At 41.4% G+C, this 21,194-nt stretch overlaps 1 protein-coding gene across 3 annotated transcripts in view; it reads left to right on the top strand.

Annotated features, from left to right (window-relative positions):
- LOC127582586 (CREB-regulated transcription coactivator 1-like) overlaps nt 1-21,194 on the top strand; it is a 47,206-nt gene that overhangs the window by 7,074 nt on the left and 18,938 nt on the right. For 2 of the 3 annotated variants that reach the window (XM_052038011.1, XM_052038010.1), the window contains exons 2-6: nt 3,066-3,182; nt 9,856-9,993; nt 12,060-12,121; nt 13,361-13,461; nt 17,914-17,999. In XM_052038011.1, coding sequence (XP_051893971.1) covers nt 3,066-3,182; nt 9,856-9,993; nt 12,060-12,121; nt 13,361-13,461; nt 17,914-17,999 — 504 coding nt within the window. The remainder of the gene's footprint in view (nt 1-3,065; nt 3,183-9,855; nt 9,994-12,059; nt 12,122-13,360; nt 13,462-17,913; nt 18,000-21,194) is intronic. The other variant, XM_052038012.1, reaches the window with a different exon arrangement.

Here is a 21,194-nt window from a genome sequence, read left to right as displayed (position 1 = left end):
TTGAAAAATGTATTAAGGGAATTGGAGAAAAGACAGGTATACAGAGTTAAGTAACAGATCAAGTAGGATCTCAATGGATTGTGGAACAGTTTTGTGGGGTCTGTTAATAAAGCCAAGGATTCTGCATGCTATTGTAATATCCTTCTTGACTCAATTTGTCAACTTCAAAGGTCCTTGGATTTCTCTGTTCCTCCACTACCTTTAAATTTTTACCATTTATTTCATGTTGCCTCTCGTTATTTCACTTAACAAAATGCAGGTCCTATCCAGGTTACGAATGCCTGACTCATAGACGTACGAACGTGCATTTGGAAGACTAGCAGGATGGATAGGGATAGATTTGCTGGCTGCTGCGGAGCTGCAGCCATCTTCTATTGGGTGGGAGTGGGCATTTCTGAGTGCCTTCTCTCCTCACCCCCACCGCTTCCCCAAGCTGCAACAATTGGGGGCTGGGTCAAGCTAGCAGAGCTGAGAACACTGACCAGACTCACTCGCTCATTCACTGAGTCAGTGAGACCGCCTGGTGGTTGCTGTTCCTGCGCCTGCTCGCTCTCCTGTCATAGCTCTTTCTGTGAACCTCTCCCACACACTGGTTCTTTGCTAATCAATCTACCTTAGGTCAGCTGGTTTAGCAGCCTGTGTCTTTCTGATATCTGTTAGTACTCTCATTGTTCGCTATCCTTTTGCATGTCATGTAATCTGAAAATTCTGAAATTATACTTCTTAATCTTATGTATTCCAGAGAATGTAAACCTTGTTTGTACAATCATTTAATATGTTCTAGTGAATCTGTGATGAGCTGTCTCCACAGACCAATATATACCTTCTATATATACATGTTCTCTTCTTTATGTATCCTCCGTACTCCAGATGCAGACTAACCAGGACTTCGTAGCTGTAGCTTGCAAGTTATAAAAATGAATATTTCATTATCTTTTTTATTAATTTTTTTACCCAACCACTACATTTTAGTAATCTGCACATGGGCCCCTAGACCTATTTGAAATTTCACTGTCATGGATGTTCACACTTTAATACTTGATATATGCTGCATAGGTACTAATGGATGTCCTCATACTTACCTTCATTGAACTTTGCTTGCTATGGTTTTGCCCAGTAATTTAGTTTACAGTGGCATGCAGAAGTTTGGGCACTCCTGGTCAAAATTTCTGTTACTGTGAATAGGTAAGTGAGTAGAAGATGAACTGATCTCCAAAAGTCATAAAGTTAAAGATGAAACATTCTTTTCAACATTTCAAGCAAGATTAGTGTATTTTTTTTTGTGCAATTTTAGAGTGAAAGAAGGAAAGGAGCACCATGCAAAAGTTTGGGCACCCCAAGAGATTTGAGCTCTCAGATAACTTTTACCAAGGTCTCAGACCTTCGTTAGCTTGTTAGGGCTATGGCTTGTTCACAGTCATCATTAGGAAAGGCCAGGTGATGCAAATTTCAAAGCTTTATAAATACCCTGACTCCTCAAACCTTGTCCCAACAATCAGCAGCTATGGGCTCCTCTGAGCAGCTGCCTAGCACTCTGAAAATTAAAATAAATGATGCCCACAAAGCAGGAGAAGGCTATAAGAAGATAGCAAAGCGTTTTCAAGTAGCCGTTTCCTCAGTTCGTAATGTAATTAAGAAATGGCAGTTAACAGGAACGGTGGAGGTCAAGTTGAGGTCTGGAAGACCAAGAAAACTTTCTGAGAGAACTGCTCATAGGATTGCTAGAAAAGCAAATCAAAACCCCTGTTTGACTGCAAAAGACCTTCAGGAAAATTTTGCAGACTCTGGAGTGGTGGTGCACTGTTCTACTGTTGCGTAACACCTGCACAAGTATGACCTTCATGGAAGAGTCATCAGAAGAACACCTTTCCTGCATCCTCACCACAAAATTCAGCGCCAGAAGGTTGCAAAGGAACATCTAAACAAGCCTGATGCATTTTGGAAACAAGTCCTGTGGACTGATGAAATTAAAATAGAACTTTTTGGCTGCAATGAGCAAAGGTGTTTGGAGAAAAAAGGGTGCAGAATTTCATGAAAAGAACACCTCTCCAACTGTTAAGCACGGGGGTGGATCGATCATGCCTTGGGTTTGTGTTGCAGCCAGTGGCACGGGGAGCATTTCACTGGTAGAGGGAAAAATGAATTCAATTAAATACCAGCGAATTCTGGAAGCAAACATCACACCGTCTGTAAAAAAAAAAGCCGAAGGTGAAAAGAGGATGGCTTCTACAACAGGATAACGATCCTAAACACACTTCAAAATTCACAATAGTCTACCTCAAGAGGCACAAGCTGAAGGTTTTGCCACGGCCCTCACAGTCCCCCAACTTAAACATTATCGAAAATCTGTGGATAGACCTCAAAAGAGCAGTGCATGCAAGATGGCCCAAGAATCTCACAGAACTAGAAGCCTTTTGCAAGGAAGAATGGGTGAAAATCCCCCAAACAAGAATTGAAAGACTCTTAGCTGGCTACAGAAAACGTTTATCAGCTGTGATACTTGCCAAAGGGGGTGTTACTAAGTACTGACCATGCAGGGGTGCCCAAACTTTTGCTTCAGGCCCTCTTCCTTTTTTTGTTATTTTGAAACTGTAAAAGATGGAAATAAAAAAGTAATCTTGCTTAAAGTATTAAAGAAATGTGTCATCTTTAACTTTATGCCTTTTGGAAATCAGGTCATCTTTTACTCGCTTAGCTATTCACAGTAACAGAAATTTTGACCATGGTTTCCCAAACTTTTGCATGCTGCTGTATCAGTGGCTCATTGTAATTTTATATTCCTCTCTATGTGAATGCTGCTAGTATTCTAGGGGATAAAAGCCTAGTTTATGCAAACTAATTTTGTGGTTTAACATTTTTAGCCAAGACATCTTTCCAGGTATTTATTTTGCTGTACCATGTTCCGAAAGTTTTTGTTCAGCTCGGCAGGAACACTAACTGCCTGGTGTCACTTATATGTGATGTTGATCATCCTGTCCTATCTTTTCTGGAAAGAGTCTAGAAGATTGGGCAAGCACTGTCTCAGCTGATGTTAGCCTATTTATAATAGGCCTGTTTGTTCTCAGTTACAGTTACAGAAATCTCAGTACCTACAACTGGGACAGGGCCGGGGTCAGTACTATGGAGGCTCTTTGCCCAACGTCAACCAGATAGGAAGCACCACTCTGGACCTGCCTTTTCAGGTGAGTTTCTCTGAGGGGTTTTAAAATGCAAACTACTCATCCCAAAAGTAAAACTAGAAATTATTTGATATGCATTGCAGCTCCCTTGACATTGGAAAGAAAATGAACAAAGACAGGGTTAATGTTTTACAGAGGATGATGTCCTAATCAGAAGATTATGCTGAATTTGTATGTTAATCTGAATTTTGCAGAGTACACAGTGGATAGTGAGGGAGATATCTAATTTACTCACTGTATTAATATTATAGGGGCCCAAGGCCACTGTTAAAAGTACTTGGCCTCTACGTATCTGTAGCAGATACATTATGCCTCAGCAAAATGAAGTTTGACGTTTGGGTTCTCATCTCAATGTCTTGGATTGCCTGGACTGGCTGAGAACCCCTCTGAATGAAAACATAAAATGTTGGAAAAGCTGTGCAAAGCAGGCAACATCTGTGAAAAGAGAAAAGGGCTTCTTCCCAGTTTTGCTGAAGGGTCCCAGATGTGAAATGTTAAATGTTTCTCTTTCCACAGATGCTGCCTGGCCTCCTTGTTTATCCAGCATTTTATGTGTTTATTTCAGATTTCCAGCATCTTCATTTTTATTTAATTTTCATTTACTTCTCTAAGTCAGTGGGTACTGGCTGGTAAAAAAAACAAAGAGTTGTCACTACAGCCATCACAAGAGATGGGTCATTGAGAATCTTTGATCCCTTCTTAGGTGTGTACTGTCTTGAGCCTCGAGCTTTTAGTCAGTTATAAGGGAGGAGGGGAAATGATTTACTTAAGAATCAACAAAACAATTCATAGCACTTGATGGATAAAAGGGACTGAGAAGCTGGCTCATTTTGCTGGTCACGCTATGTGGTTACTTTTTTTTAAAAGAAGCAAAATTTCCTCATATAATATACAGTATGTGTTCTCTTCCCCAAATCAACAACACCTCTCTTCCCCTTATTGCCTACCCCTCAGGGACATGTAACTCAGGTCAGTGTGAATTCTGCTTGTGATCGAATTCAGATGACATGGAGTCATGAGATGATGGAATTTCCATCCACTAATGATATTTGCAGCTACCTATAGGTTGTGTCTTCTGTCTGTTCTGCCCAGGGTTCTATGTTCATGGTATTGCTCAGTAATTAGTTGCTTGTTTCCAGTGATCCTGTAGTGTGAACATTAATTAGTTAAACCAAGGACTACTAAAGTCACCTGATTACAATGTTCAGTTTTCAAACAAAAATGAAAATCAGAATGACTGGCATTCAAGCAGAGTGTGAAGAGTGAAGCAGCTGTTGAGTGACTGAGTGAATTTTCCTGTGTGTTTGGATGCTGTTTGAGTTGTTGATTTGTTATTTTTCTGCAGACACGTCCCTTCTACTTTTTGGTCTGCTTCCTGGACCACAGCCAATGTTAGAATGAGAGTCACCACTACCCTACCCTCAAGAGAATGCCCAAGAGTTTAGTATTTCCATTATCCATCATGTGACTAAACAAAAAGCCTAAACTATAGATATAATTGGATTTCTTTAGTCATGCTGTGGTAGATGCATCAACCCAGACTGTGTTTGGGAGAACTAACATTAATCCACCCCCACACATTTGAGACATAGTGTGGTAAGCAAATTAAATGGCCTCGACTTCTCTCAAATTCTTGTTTCTGCATACTGCAGGTACTGAAAATCTGAAATAAAAATGTGCTGGAAATTCTCATTTCAGGCCGCATCTATGAAGACTCAACGTTTCAGGTTGATGACCTTAACTGCAGTTGAATTCTGTGTTTATAATATGGACAGTTTGCCATTCCTTAAAGTTATTTGCAGCCTCCAGTTCAGTTTCTTGTTCCATAGCAGACATGGGTGAAACAAACAGGGAGCCTCAATCCAGTAGGATAGATAAATTGTTGCCAAAGGATTTAAAAATATCTGGATTTTCATAAAGCATTTGATAAGGTTTAGAATAACTTCACTTGACTTCAACTACAACTTCACTTTCGATTCCTCTTACTTTCTACAGACCAAGGGTGTAGCCATGGGCACTTGCATGGGCCCCAGCTATGCCTGCCTCTTCGTTGGCCACGTTGTACACTCTCTGTTCCAAGCCTACTCTGGCCCCATTCCTCAACTCTTTCTCCGCTATATCGACGACTGCATTGGTGCCACCTCTTGCACCCGTGTGGAACTCGACAGTTTCATAAATTTCGCCACTAATTTTCACCCTGCTCTCCAATTCACTTAGACCATCTCTGATGCCTCTCTCTCCTTCCTTGATCTTTCCATCTCCATCCATCTCAGGAGATTCCTTATACACTGACATCTTCTACAAACCCCCTGATGCCCACAGCTACCTCAATTACAGCTCCTCCCAACCTGTCTCTTGCAAGGATGCTATCCCTTTTTCTCAATTTCTCTGCCTCTGCCGCATCTGCTCCCATGATGAGGCTTTCCACTCCAGGACATCCAAGATGTCCAACTTCGTTACTGACCGTGGCTTCCCCCCTACTGTGGTTGAGAGAGCTCGCACCTGCATCTGCATCTCTGCCATTTCCTGCACCCCTGCTCTCACCCCCAGACCCAACAGGGATAGGGTCCCCCTTGTCCTCACATTTTATCCTACCAGCCTAATTATCCAACACATCATTCTCTGTCACTTCCGCCATCTCCAACAGGACCCCACCACCAAGCATATCCTCCCCTCCTGTCCCTTTCTGCCTTTCGCAGGGACCACTCTCTCCATGACTCCCTAGTTCACTCTTCCCTCTCCACCCATCCTACTCCCACCACAGGGACTTTCCACTGCCCCTGCTATAGGTGCAACACCTGCCCCTACACCACTTCCATCATCCAGGGACCCAAACAGTCCCTTCAGGTGAGACAGAGATTTACCTTCACCTCCTTTAATATCATCTGCTGCATTCAGTGCTCCAAGTGTGGCCTTCTCTACATTGGTGAGACCAAATGCAGAATACCTGCGCTCCGTCCATAACCACGATCTGCATTTTCTCATTGCCAGTCACTTCAACTTCCCCTCCCACTCCGTCACAGATATGTCAGTTCTTGGCCTCCTCCACTGCCAGAAGTCCAAGCGCAACTGGAGGAACAGCACTTCATTTTCTGTCTTGGAACCTTGCAGCCTAATGGCATGAACATTGAATCTTCCCACTTTAAGTAATCCCTTCAAACCCGCCCCCCCCCCCCCCATCCTACCCTCACCATCCATGCCTCTTCTTCCCTTTCCTAGCCTATTTCTCTTTCTTCTGCCCTTTTTTCCTCCTTACCTTTGACCCATCCCCCGGTGGATCTGCTCTCCCCTCCTCCCCTGCACCTGCCTATCACTAACTAACCAGCATCTACCTCTCACCACCTTGTGCCCACCCTGCTTCCCCTCTTTTGTCCACCTATCATTGCTCTGCTTTTCCCTCCTATGTATTGAGCTTCCCCTTTTCCTATCTTCAGTCCTGAAGAAGGGTCCTGACCCAAAACGTTGATTGCCTGCTTTTCTCTACGGATGCTGCCTGGCCTGTTGAGTTCCTCCAGCATCATAGTGTTTTTCAGTTAGAATAAAGGCTCATGGGATTGGAATACTGGCATGTAGATTGGTTGCTCATAAGAGTGTAAAATATATGGGTCGTATTTAGAATAGCATGCTGTTACCAGTGGGTTATAAGGATAGAGTCTGATGTATCCAGGTTTGCTGGTAACATGAAACTACATTGAGGTGAATGCAAGAGGTATGCAAAGCATCACAGACAGACTAAGTAAGTGATCAAACATGTAGTGGATGGAGTATAGTAAATACAAAGTTATTTACTTGTACCGGAAAAATATAAAAGCAGTTTTTAAACGTGTTGGTATGGACATGAGTGTGCTGATTCGTGAAACACAAAGTTATTATGTAGATTTAGTAAGCAATTAGGAATGTAAATGCATTGATAGACAGCTTTTATTTCAAGAGGGTTGAAATGAATATAAGAGTAAGAAAGTTTTGTTCTAGTTGTACAGGACTTTGGTGAGACTACAATTAGAATAATATATTCAGGTTTGGTCTAAGTACCTAAAAGATGGATGTAGTTACCTTGGATCTAGTGCAGGATAGATTCACTGGATAGATTTCTAGGATGAGAGGATTGCCCTCTTTGGGCCCATACTCATTGGAGTTCAGAAGAAAGAGAGGTGATTTCTTTGAAACATGTAAGATTCTGGGAGAGTTTGACAGGATACACACTGAGACCATTTCATAAGGCTGAGAGTCTAGCACTGTCATTTAGAATAAAGATGAAAACAAATGTCTTTAATTGGAGGATTGTAAGTTATATTCTTCCTATCTAAGTAAATAACCTCATTTTTCCCCCCCCACAGAGGATTGCATTCTTGTCCCAATAGCCTGAATGCCCATTTGTTGAGTATATTCAAAACTAAGATTAATATAATGTTCTGTGTTTTAATCTCTCTTGTGGACTTGTCTAATTGTACACTATATAGGACGTGGGTCTGGCTGTAGAAGAGCTGCTGTGATCGCCAAGGGTTATAGTAAACCACAAGGCTACATCAAGCTCAATGGGTGGGATTCCTCATAAAGTAAACCTTAAAACTAGCTACGAAGGGACTAATTCTGGCTATGTACTTGACATATAACCTAAACTCTTCTCTATTAATCCTTAAGATAAAAAGCGCTTGTGAATTCATATTCACTGCGTAAAGTCTGAACCTAATATGCACTAGAATGAGGACTTAAATAAAAAAAACTGTTGAAAACACTCAACTGGATCTGTAGCATCAGTGGCAAGAGATAGAGATACCATTTCAACTCACTGACGTTTCAGCTTAATATAGGAAAAGTTAGGAGTAGAAAAACTCTTATGATGTAGGGCGTGTTTGGAAAGGAAGAAAGAACAAAGGGCAAGTTCAATGTTGGGTTGAGTACAATAGAAAGTATGTCAGGAGGGATGATGGTACAGAGCAAATAATGTAGTGATGGGACAAGAAACAAAAGATGAGTCTAGAGCTGTAAACGATAACACTAATCATTTGAAATTATTGCATTCTATATTGAGTACTAAGGACTGTGATATGTCTAGGCAGAAGATGAATTGTTGTTCCTTAGGCTTACGTTGAACTTCATTGGAATGTAGGATGCCAAGAGCAGAGAGATCACTGTGGGAGTGGGGTAGAGATTCAATGCAATTGGAAACTCAAGTCATGATTGCAGTTGCACAGGGCTGTCGGGGTGAATGTTCTTCCAGTAGCACCCAAAAGTTTCTAAACCAAAAGCAGCCCTCTGCCATTTGAACCCCACCTCGCCTATTGCTAACATTCATTTTTTCCACTAACAGTGCATCATGACTGCAGTGGATACTATCTCCAAAGGGCATTGCAGTAACCCGAGATTTCTCCCACAACCATCCCACACCTCATCTATAAAAGTCAAGGTGGGTGGGAATATCACCTGTAGATCACCCCCCCCCCCCCCACAATACACTGTCCTGACCCGGGAATATTTTGCAAGTCCATCATCACTGCCAGATCCAAATCCTGGAACCATTCAATTACAGATTGCAGCTGTTCGAGAAGATGAATCACCTCCCCCACCTCAAGGGCAATTGGTTGAGGGCAAGAAATCTTGACCTGGCCACTCCCAATAAAATTAAATTTTAAATAAAGTGTTCAGCAATCTGATTTCTGACCTGTATTTGTAGATTGTTTAGCAGAACTCACATAGTGAGCAGCAAGTATGGTATATTAAATTAAAAATACAAGTAAATTACAGGTAGAAGTGGTGTTTGGAGACCTTGACATGTGAGGGGAGTACTTAAAAACGCAGGTGTTACTTTATTGGGAAGGTTCTATGCAAAGAGGTGGAGTATTGGTGGTGATTGAGGAATGAACCAAAGTAATGTAGAATAAATGATCCCTTCAGAATGAGAGAATGGAAGAAGGAGTTAGCAGTTCTGTGATAGAAGTGAAGATGAAGTGAGGTGAAGGTGGGGCCAGGGAAGCCCTATTATGGTTCTCTGAGGGGAGAAAAAGGTTGAGAGCAGGAGTGTGGGAATTGGAATGGAAATAGTCAAAGGTCCTGTCAACCATAAGAACATTAGAAATAGGAGTAGTGCGTGCAGTCCATGGAGCCTGCTCCACCATTCATAGATGACCTGATCTTGGCCTCAACACCATAACCCATGACTTGACTCCTTCATAGTCCAAAAACCTGTCTGTGGATTCTACTTTTCCTCCTAACTGGATAATCTCATGTCTCCCTGCATGATGCTCCATCTGTCAGATTTCTGTCCTCTCACTCAACATGACTTAGTCCCTTTGCAGAGCCTTTGTATCTTCCTAACAACTTGCTTTCCTATCTATCTTTGTATCATCAGATCTGGCTACAGTACACTTGGTCACTTAATCTATATCATTAATATAGATTGTAATTAGTTGAGGCCGTCGGCATTGATGTCTGTGGCACCCCACATTAGAGTTTTCCAGCCTGAAAATAACCCAGGCCAGCTAGCTGTTCTCAGTTAGATAGCCAGTGACCAATCCATGCTTTTATATCACCCCAATGGCATAAGTTCTTGTGCAGTATTTTATGTGGTATCCTACTGAAAGCAGTTGCTAAGTTAGTTTGATGGTCTATGAGTTTGGAGACTGAAGAGTGACTATCTCCAGAACAGAGGAAAAGATTCACCCTTTTTGTGTTACAGACTCCGTTCCAGTCATCTGCTTTGGACACAAGTAGAACAACCAGGCACCATGGCTTGGTCGATCGGGTCTACAGGGACAAAAGTCGGCTGGGATCACCACACCGCCGTGCCATTCCTGTTGACAAACATGGGCGTCAGATATCCTTCCTGTGTCAGGGGGGTGTGGATGCTGAGATCCGGTCCAGAGCAAGAAATACTGAGGAAAATGACCAGTCGTGAAATTGTCTCACCCATATTGCCAGGTAAAGCCTCACAAAGCAGTGGAAGGAGTCACATGACTTCAATGCATTAGTGTTTATTCCTGAAGACTCCTGTGATAGATTTTTGGCTTTTGGACCTAGCCACCCAACTAGGGAAGATTATCAGTCACCCAACTACGGAAGAACTCTTCTTTTTGATACTGCTTCCAAAAGAAACGTTGAGTGGTTCTGTGCTGAACTATCAACACCAGTGATTTCATTTTTTTTGGGTGAAGCACTTTGAGGTGCAGTATACAATTTTAAAGATTATTGGTATTTTCTGCGTTATCCAGATATAATATTGACTTGTGCACAAATAAATCATCTTGCAACTGATGTCTTGATATATAAATCTAAATGATTATTGTCATGACAACAGCAACTTGCATTTATGTTATGGTTTAAGTAGTAAAGCTTCTCAGGATGCTTCAGAGCAGCCTAATAAAATAAAATCTGGTATCAAACCATCTTAGAATGGTAGAATAGGTAAGCAACAACCTGGTCTTGTTTTTTAAGGAGCATCTTAAAGCAGTGCAGTATTTAAGCAGTTATGTTACTGGACTAGTAATCCAGCTGTGGCAAATGATTTGAGGACACAAGTTTAAATTGGTAAACAGTCCTGAACAAGAAAAAAGTATATCAGTAATGGTGAATATGAAAGTATCAGATTGGTGAGAAGATCCGTTTGGTCCTTTAGTCATTGAGTTGTACAGCACGGAACCAGAACCTTTGGCTCACAAAATCTGCTTGCCTTATCTGATTCTGGCCTATAGGAAACAAAATCTGCTGGCTGCCTTATTCCGGCCTATATGTGACTCCAAACCCACTGAAGTGTAAATGAACACCATTCATTTCAAGAACAATTAGGGATGGGCAGTATTCCTGGAGCGCCAATGACCCAGGGAATTGTAAAGCTGGCGAAAGTGTCAGGGATAGGAACAATGAGATAGGAGTAGGATTCTAAAGCATAAATGAGAATTTTGAAATCAAGTAGTTCTGATTTTTCAAAAACAATGTAGTTAGCAAACACAGGACTGATGGGTACTCGGTGTTAGTGTTCAGGTAGCAAAGTTTTGAATGAGATCCAACTTACAAAGGAAGCAAGATAGGAAGCCTGTCAGAAAAGCTTTGAAATAGTTGTCTAGTCTTGAACCCAAGGGTTGGGCAACATCATGAATAGGACATTACCTAAGGGACAGAAAACTGAGAGTTGTGAATATTTTTTATTGGAGGCGATATACAGAAGAACTCCACAGGATTCAGTACTAGGGCCACCGCTCCTTTTGACAGAGATTACCATGGACCTTGGGGTGATCCCACAATTTTAAAAATGGTAGTGATTCAAAATGTAGAAGCACAGTAAACAGAAAGATACTAATAGACTTCAAGAGGAGAATGGCAGGTGAAATGGGTGAACGTGTAGCAGATAAAGTTTAATACAATCTTTGAAGGTAGTAGAACAGGTTTAAGAGGCAATTGTTGAATAGCAAATAAAAGTGATCAAAGGGTTTTATGCAATTAGTCTTTAGGATTTCAAATGCATTGCTTGATTCATTACTAACTTTCATAAATACTTGAAGGTGAATAACACTGGAGAAAGTATAGGATAATGGGATAAATGTATTGCTGTCTAAATGGGCCAGAATGTAATGGGTCAAATGCCTTCCTTTGGTACTGGATCATTTTATTAAACTCGGTGTAACATACATGGTGAAGCTTTCAGCAGTGAAAAGGCTGTGGTTTGAGCAATATTATGGAGTGGTAGCTGTTCTTAGTGATTGAGAGCATATGGTGTAGGAAGTTTTGAAGGGGCAAGTAGGACATCAAGGCTTATGTGGATATTGTTTCTATAGGTATTGCTCCACAGGACAGGAGCTCTGTGTATAATATTTAATTTTCTGCACAGTTTAACAGTTTGTTAGAGAATCCATTCTGTTCTCTGAAGTTTCCTTGACTCTGCAGCACGCAGACAGCTGTCCATATAGTTCGATCTATCTGTCGCCGCCACCTGATACCAGCTGGAGAAGGTAAGAGACACTTTACTAAAAGCTCTAATGTCAGATCATTAGCTTATTGGATCCTGCTCTTTGTAATAGCTATAGGCTCATGGAATTAGTAAAAAATTCAGAAGATCATTATGCTTCAATCCTATTGATTGGGCTCTCCTCCTGGGGAAGTGGGAACAACCGTACTCAAGGGGGAGGGGAGGGTGGCAGTTTCAGTTGTAGAGTAAGAAAGCAAGGGAGATGGGCATTCCTCTGCTCACAAGGATGGTGAATAGAGAATGCATCTACTTCCAAGGACGAAAGAATAGCTTTGCTCAGGGAAGGGCATTGTGGGGGAATACAGCTTTGCTTGAGGGGAGTGGATGGGGGAGGGTTGTAAAATTGAGAGGGGGAAGTGACCGCTGCAGCAGGTGTGGTTGGAAAATGGCTCGGCTGTTGGGGATGTCTGGTCAAGCTTGGGTAGCTGAGGATGGGGATGTTTGGGGCAAAGCTGCTCCTCTGACTGAGTATTCAGTAACATTTTGATCTTACCTCTGATGTGCAGGATGTTCACTTGAAAATTTTATGGAAATGATTAGTTAAATTTCTGTGCATTTGTGGAATTGTAGCAATAATGTCTGCTCTTTCTCAGCCACATTTTTGATGCTTACTCAGTGTAGCACATGACACTGATCTGCATCCCACTTTCCATAGAAAGGGCAAGGACTTCATTTGTTGTGTGACATACAGGGATTGTTTGATGCCAAAATGGTAGCAGACTGTCCTTGTCTTATGTGAATTCATGATCTGTCCTTGTCCTGCAATACATGCAACTGGCCTGTCCTTGTCTTGTAATATGTGTTATGAGGCTGTCATCTTCCATGATAAGGGTGCAGGTACTGTTATTTTCCTGCAGTACATGCTGTAAGATTTAGGTATAGGGACTTAGTCCTGTCATTTTTGCACTGGAACTTTGGTTGTCCAGCAACCCACACAGAGGGTCTATCCTTGTCTTGTGCTCCATGACTGGGATTGTAATTATCATGTGCAGGGATCTTCCTTGTTCTGTAATGTGTCCATTGGGACTGTTATGATATACTTTTGTGTGCTTTGGGACTGTCATTGTATCATGTGTCATTTGTGCATACTGCTATCCATGATTAGAGTTAAACACTTCTAGCTTTTTTCTAAACTGATGTGTTCTTTCATCTGTCACACTTGTACATTTGGTACTGGATTTTATCACGGATTGAGTAAATAATACTTGTATTTTACTTTCAGGACCAATTCAGATTCTGCTCTGCACCAGAGTACAATGAATCCCACTGCACAGGATCCATTTAATGGGAGCACCCAAGAAACACAAAATCAGCACAAGCGAGGTGAGAACAATGTTTGCTTTGAGGGCACTGGCCTCTTTGATCAATAGTATCCTACGCAGAGACTCATTAGGGCCAGCCTCTCATACCCAGTTACAAAAAATTCAAAACTTCAATAAATAAAATATATGTGTGCACTGGCAAGTATAAACTAACAGGTTCTACACTCAAAGCCACAGACTTGTGAAGGCATCAAAAAGCAGGCAACAAAAGATTAAGGAACTCAGAATTTAAAAAAAAACTAGAAATACTCAGCAGGTCAGGCAGCATCTGTGGAGAGAGAAACAGTGTTAACATTTCAGGTTGATGCCTTTCTCAGCAGTTCTGAGGAGAGGGAGATTACAGCATCTGCTCTCAATATAATCTTTAGATGCACAGCTACAAACTCAAGAGTTTGTACCGTTAGCATTTCTATATCCAGCATAAGGCCAAGGCACTCTTGCACCCAAGCTCTATTAAGAATTGGATGGCAAGAATTTGCAGGGGATTTGGCACTCCCTATAGAATAGGCCTATCAATGTGTGTCAGCTTAGCAAGAGGAAACCCATATTGATCATGTTGACAGAGTTATACAAGGAGTGAATATTGATAAGGTTGGCAAGGTTATAGAGGCAGTGGATATTGATTGGCTGGACTGTACAGGGAGTGGATATTGATCAACTGGCAGAGTAACAGTGAGGATGTTTTGTGTCAGTTTGAACATTTCCGTCATTGCAGTAATGAAGGAGAGTCTCTCTGATTTGCAGTTCCTGGTTTAATCAGACTGGAGCCATGTTGGGCTCCCTCTTGACAATGTAAACTGCAGTTCTTAACTATCTGATATGCCCTGGACAAAGCTCGCAATCCTGATCCTTTTAGCTTTACCATCTAAATTAATATCCAGGGGATCTGGTTCATGAATTACTGGATTCAGAAAGTTTTAATGGATAGGCTTAATGTAGACGAATAATTTTGGGAGATGATTATTGCAGGCTGCTAGTATTGCAGATGGCTTAGGTTAAACTGACATCTGTTGTTATGTGAAAATCAATGAAAACTCAGATGCTGGCTATTTGAATATTTCAACATTTTCTGTTTTTATTTCAATGGTTAAGCAGCATCTGTAGAAAGAAGCAGTTACTGTTTCAGATCAAAGAGTCTTTGTCAGAACTGGGAAGGAGAGAAAACAAGTTGGTTTTAAAATACAGAGAAGGTGGGGGGAATAGATAGGATAGAGGGAATTTCTCTCATGTGGAGATGCCAAGATTGCCCTGGGGATAAGTTGTAGCGGTTATTCGGTCAACAGTTTAATGGGGTAGAGAAAGAAAAAAATTAGGGAAAAAAGCTATGAGATGAATGCAGTTGGAGAAAAAGAATACAGATAAGGAATGTGAAAAGGTGTGAAAAAATCTGTATGACATGCCCAGCAGGTCAGACTGTGCTAATGGAGAAAGAAAATGCGAGCCAATATCACAGATAGCTAGTTGAAGCAGAAATGGACAATTCTAATACAGAGAGAAAATGTTACCTGAAGTTGTAGAATTAGATATTGAGTCTGGATGGCTGCAATGTTACTAGGCAGAAAATGAGGTGTTGTTCCTCAAGTCTGGCCATCCTTTACAAAAGGCAGGACGTCGCAGTCTTAGGTCATAGTGGGAGTGGAATGGACAATTAAAGTGACAGGTAGCAGGGAGTTTTGAATGCAGGATGTTCCACAAGGCTGTCCCTAACCTCCAAGTGGAGGAGATCACGTTGTGAACATTGAATGCAGTACCCCAGTAGACTGGAAGATTTGCAAATTAACTGCTTCATTTGGATGGATATTTGGGTTCCTGGAAAGTAGAAGGAAAGAGGTAAAAGGTCAGGTGTGGCACTTCCTGCCCTTGCATGGGGAAGTGCCATAAGGTGGCAAGAGGTGGTGGGGACAGAAGAATGGATCAGGGAGTCACAAAGGGAACAGTCCCTTCAAAATGCTTTCCTGTAACGTATCTGTCACCTTCTCCCAGGACTTGACTTGCTCAACCTATTTCATTATGAGAGGAGTATTCAGTGATGTAATGACAATGTCATTTGATCTTGGGAAATATTTAATTAATTTTGCTCCATTTCTTCCCCGGTACTCTTTGATTGCTGCATAGGCTGGGCTTGTCCCCCTGGGCCTCAATCTCCTTTTAAAGAACCTAATGTTTAAATTATTGTGAAAACGAAAAGCAAGAATCACTGTTTAGGGGAGGATCCATCCAAGGTCACTGCAATTAATCCCTGCTCCCCTTCCACCTTATTGTAATGCAACCAGAATTCTTACTTCTGAACCCAATCATGTGATCCGTGCTGGAAAATATTTGTGATGATAGGATTAGGCTGTGAATTGCCCTCACTGACTAGGTCGACAAAGGCTGTAAAGCAATGTTAGTTGCCAGCATGATTGGACGAGATTCTCCTTCACATGGGCACTCTGGATCTAGGCTTGTGACAGATGTCAGGATATTTATGGCCTTCCTATGACAACAGCTCCATTTTGATGGGAATCAAATAAGAATGAAAAGCAGTTGATACTGACAGGACAACAATCCTGGATATTTTCAAAGGAATGATTTCCAGAAGCATCTGGAAGGAAGGAAAAGTCCTGTGCAACCTATCTCAGACATGATGTTTCTGTGTCCAGTCTGAGTCAGTGTGGTACCTGCTGAAATGGGGTGTTAAAGCCATGATCTTATTGAGGGTTGACAGCCCCACTGCTCCTGTTTCTTAAGTTTTCAAAATGAAAGAGGGCAAGAAAGTCAAATCCTTGGGGAAGCTGCAGACAAATTACATTATGTCTGAGGGCAATTTAATCTAAATAACTCTGCATTCTGCCAACTTGCACTGAATGGCAGAAACATAGCTTTGGATTATCTTCCCATCCTGTGCAATGCACAAAGGGCAGTATCTTAGACCCAACATAGTTGCAGTTGACATCTAATTCATAAGAAAACCTCCAACAGCATCATTTGCCGGAGACCATAATTATGATATATCTGTTTAGCCACTTCCTCTTCTTGCCAACTATGAAGAGCTCTGTGACCATTTCAGCAACCCTTTCCTGCTCTCTTCCTGTACCGCTTGACTCCCACGTAGTACAGATAATTACCAGTCTCTGCCTTGAGTATATTCAGTGACTCTACCTCCACAATTCTCTGGGGTAGACAATTTGAAAGAGCCACAACCATCTGAGAGAAGAAATTCTCCTTCATATCTGTCTGAAATGGTGACCCCCTTAGTTGGAAGCTGTGCCCCCTAGTTTTATCCTCTCAGCATCCACCTGTCAGTCCCCCTCCGAATCTTGTATGTTTCAATAAGGTCACCTTTTCGAAAATCTGATGAGTAATGGCCCAACCTGCTCAATCTATTTCAACATGTTAATTGTTTCATCCCAGTAATCAACCCAGTGAACCTTCTCTGCACTAACTTCAAGGCAAGCATATTCTTCCTTAAATGTGGAGATCAATACTTTACGCACTACTCCGTTTGTGGTCTCATTGATGCTCTGTTGCATCCAGACTTCCTTACTTTTATACTCCATACCCAGTGACATGAAGGTGGTACTTTATCTTGAGCTACCTTCCATTTTAATTTGTGCCATTTCCACTTCCAGGTTCTTGCACAGCCTGGGCTGTGGATTCAGCCTGTTACCCCTCTGTAACCTTGGGACTACTGCTTGAGTTGCAGACTTTTTGCACCTAAAGATGACATGACAATAGTGGGAAATGCATTTGTATGAACTGGCATTGGATTGCATAAGAACAGTGCATTGGAGCCGGCAGCTACTCTAACATTTCAGCATTACATAATTCTCTGTTGGGGACTGTGCTGAGGTAATGATGCCTCAAGTGTCAGCATAGCTGAATGAATGCAGGGGAAGACACAAGGCAAGAGTGTTTGCTTTAAGGGCAAAAGTTAGAGTCATACACCTTGAAAGTAGCAAACTGCTGAATCCATTGCCAACCGTGAAGTATCCACTTACATTAATCCAGTACTGATCTTAGACCAAAGAAGATATGGGCATTAGAAGGAATTACTGTACTACCCCTGGCAGGGACCTGGTGCAGGATGTGGAAGAATAAAAGCCAGAAAAATAAAGCAAAATGGTTGAAGTCTCAAGTGAGTTGCATTCTGTGTCCCAGATGGTTTCTGGATTTGGCCATCTCCAGGCCATGAACCTCTGTTTTATTTAACTACTTTATCATTTAAGACATAAGTCATCTGCCTTGCACCTCCTGTAAGTGCATTCTCCTCAAAAGCATGTGGTTCATGGAGGACTGGCAATCCTCTCCCCTGTAGTGCAATTCCTCCTCCCCCCCTCCCCCCTGCCCCCCATACTACGTGCACTCCCTTCCCCATGCAGCGCATCCCCTCTTTCCTGCGCAGTGCAAGTCCTCCCTCATGCCCATTTATTGTATGTTTCTCTCTCTCTCTCCTCTTTCTCTCAACACTTAGTATTACTGTTAACGGTTCCTGGGATGGAGGAGAATACGTCTGACAATGATAAATCCCTATCCAAACAGCTTTGGGACAACAAAAAGGTACAGTAAGCCATTAATCATTTAATTTGTCAAGCTTGACTTGGAAACACAGGAAATGAAGCCTGGCTGTCAACCTCGTGATTTGTATCTTTGAACATGGGTACATTTAATAGGTTCTTCACCTTTAATATCAATACTTGTCAGTGCTTCTCTCCCCTTTTATTAAATTCCTTTCTTTATTTTTGATGCATCAATTTTTATTTTAAGTATTGTATCAGATTAATTAGGAAATCCTACTTTTCTCCTCACTATTGCACTGCACTCCAAGAAGTATTCTTTATGATAGCTTTTGCAGGTTTGAGACATCCCAATTCACTCAATGCCTATTAAATTAATTTCTGAATTGATGTCTTGTTAAACTATTTCAGTAATATTGGTTGAGTAAAGACCTTTGTTGAGGACACTTCAGATATTAGTGTATTTCCAAAAGTCACCTCCTTCATTACTGCATCGTTCTCTTGGTGCTGCATCAAAGTGTCACCTGGATTCTAAATTCAGATTTATATTCCAGGAGATGTTACTGAGAGGGAAGGGCAGGAAGACCAAAACACTTCTATTAAACCTGCATTCTACCGAGTTTATTGATCTCACCTTTAAACCACTGGGTAACCAGTTTTAGGATTTGTGCAGATCAAGGAGAGTGGAGAAGGAATATTTTTCACTTCATACATTTATTATCAGATTAAAGCATTCCTAAATCAGCTAGACGTACTGCTTTAATCTCAAATTCATAGTACCCATTATTGTAGCAGAGGACCATAAAAGGAATCATATGGCCTCAAAGTTGTTTGAGTGTGGTTTAGAGGCAGGTTTGTTTAATAGGCTAGATTGAGATTACCCTATGCAGGAGGCAGAGGCTTCCTTTGAGGAGGCAGCCATCTGCTGTTTCAGCCACTGGCCTCAATATCTGGGCAAACTGATAACAGGAGCCATTCCACATTCTGAGAACCCTTTTGCAGTTATATAGCTGCAACTATTAGCTTAGATTTCTCATTAATCCAGATATGGATTGCAAGTATTTTGTAGAGCCACCTGAAGATTAGTTTTTTTTTGTAAAATACATATATTTACAACACAGAAAGAAGATGGTTAGCCCACCTGGTCTACGCCAGTGCTTCTGCTCCACAATAACCTCATCCCATTTCTTTCGTCCAACCCTATCCCATATTATTCTGTTCATTTCATCCTCATTTTTTTCCATTAAATGCATCTCTCCTAATTGCCTCAGTCAGTCCTTGTGCTGTTAAGTTTGCAATGCAGTGATTCTTTGTGTAATGAAGTTTGTTGTAAGTTTGCTGTTGGATGTGGTGGAGACAATCTTTTACTTGTGTTCCTACTTTTAGCTTTGACTGTAAGTGGAACATTTCCATTGTGTCTAGTCTATCAAACTTATTTATAATGACATCTGCATGGTCAGAAAAATCATAGAAAATTTATGTGACAAGAGGAGACCATTAGCTCATCACGTATGTTCCAGTCAAAAAAGACCTATTTGTCTAATCCCATCTTTTCGGCACTAAGCCCAAAGCCCTGCAGGCCACGGTTCTCAAGTACACATCCACACACACATCCTTTTCTGGAGAAAAGGATCTAATCACAGACACTATTTTCTCAGTTCTGGTATTCTAATTAATCTTTTTTGCACCTTATCCACACACTTTATAATCTCCTTCATATCCTTTAAATATATGTACTCAAGTGATCATAGTCCTTCATGGTCCAATGGAAGTGTGATACCAGTTTAACTGAGTCTTACTTAGAACCAACTTAGAAACAGTTAAAAATGCCATCAGGGCAATATTAAGTGCAAGGCCTTAGGGACCCACTGCTTGAGACCTAGTTGTTTGTGGACCACTCTGCTTTGTGGGGATAGTCACAGTAGAGAGGCCTCAAGCTTGATTTAACTCTTGGCAATGCAAAAAATTAGTACGGCCCAAGGACAATGGGATTGTTCTTGGAAGGGGAGGGGGGTGGTGGATTCAGATGAAACATGATCTGGTTTCTCTGATTTTCAGTTCAGTCCCTCTTGAAATGAACCCTAGTGGACAGCAGTGGTCCCAGCATGATCCCTGTGGAACACCACTGGCCATCACTTTCCAGTCTGAGTAACCACCTTTAAGCCCTGCTCTTGATTTTGTAGCTAAGTTGTTAGCTATTCTGCTTCTTGTCCCAATTACATACATTCTCTTCTTAGTCTTGAGTCTGCCATGCACCACCTTATTAAAAATGCTTTGGAAGTTTGTCTGCTGCATTATCTAACCTGTCTTTTATTTAATGGGAGTGGTCATCATTTCTTTGAAAGGACTGAACTTAAATCAGGCCATAACTATTTTTTACTTCTTCCCTAGCTCTTCTTGGGATCTAGTCAGACTTCTCCTTTTCCTCCCCCTTCCAGGGATAGTGGAACTGTTTGTAACTGATGTGCCTGTACATTGCATGTTGATCAAAGGATTAGAGGGGAGATGAGGAAAATATATTTCACTCAAATTGATAGTATTTTAGATCTCATGCCAAATGGGCAGTAGAGGCAGAATCCCTCATCACATTCAAAATTTTAATTATTTCTTCATGGCTCTTTCTAGACAATCTGGCATTTATTGTCCATCCTTAAATTCTCTGAGCTGGGGCATCAGTTAATAGTCAACTATCTTGATGAGCCTTAGTCACACATAGGCCAGAAAGGGAAAGGATGGCAGATTTCCTTCTGTGCTGGGCAGTAGTGAAGCAGGTGAATTTTCACAATAATCTAATAGTTTTTTGATTGCCATTACTGAGATAACATTAATTGCAGACTTATATAATTACTTAAATTTTAACACCCCTGCTGTCATGGTGGGATTTGGACATGTTACTGGATCAATGGTCCTATTTCTGACTTCTAGAGCATTAACCTACCCTCTTTGGTACTAGGTCCCATTTTAAAAAGTCCTTGCTGTGACCTGCATAAAAACATTAGAAATAGAAGCAGGAGTAGGCCATTTGGCCCCTTGAGCATGCTTCTCCATTCATAAAGATCATGGCTGATTGTTTACCTTTGTTACAGTTACCTGCATTAACTCCCTCATCCTTGATTCCCTTAATATTTAAAAATCTACTGTTCTCATTACAGTGAATGCACTTAGCTACTGAGCTTCCACAGCTCCCTTAAAAAGAGAATTCCAAAGATCACTAACCTCTGGGTGAGGAAATTTCCTC

Source organism: Pristis pectinata, chromosome 24 (genome assembly GCF_009764475.1).
Source record: "Pristis pectinata isolate sPriPec2 chromosome 24, sPriPec2.1.pri, whole genome shotgun sequence".
Classification (NCBI taxonomy): Eukaryota; Metazoa; Chordata; class Chondrichthyes; order Rhinopristiformes; family Pristidae; genus Pristis; species Pristis pectinata.
Note: the sequence above shows the minus strand (reverse complement) of the source record. Positions and strands in the feature narration are given on the sequence as shown.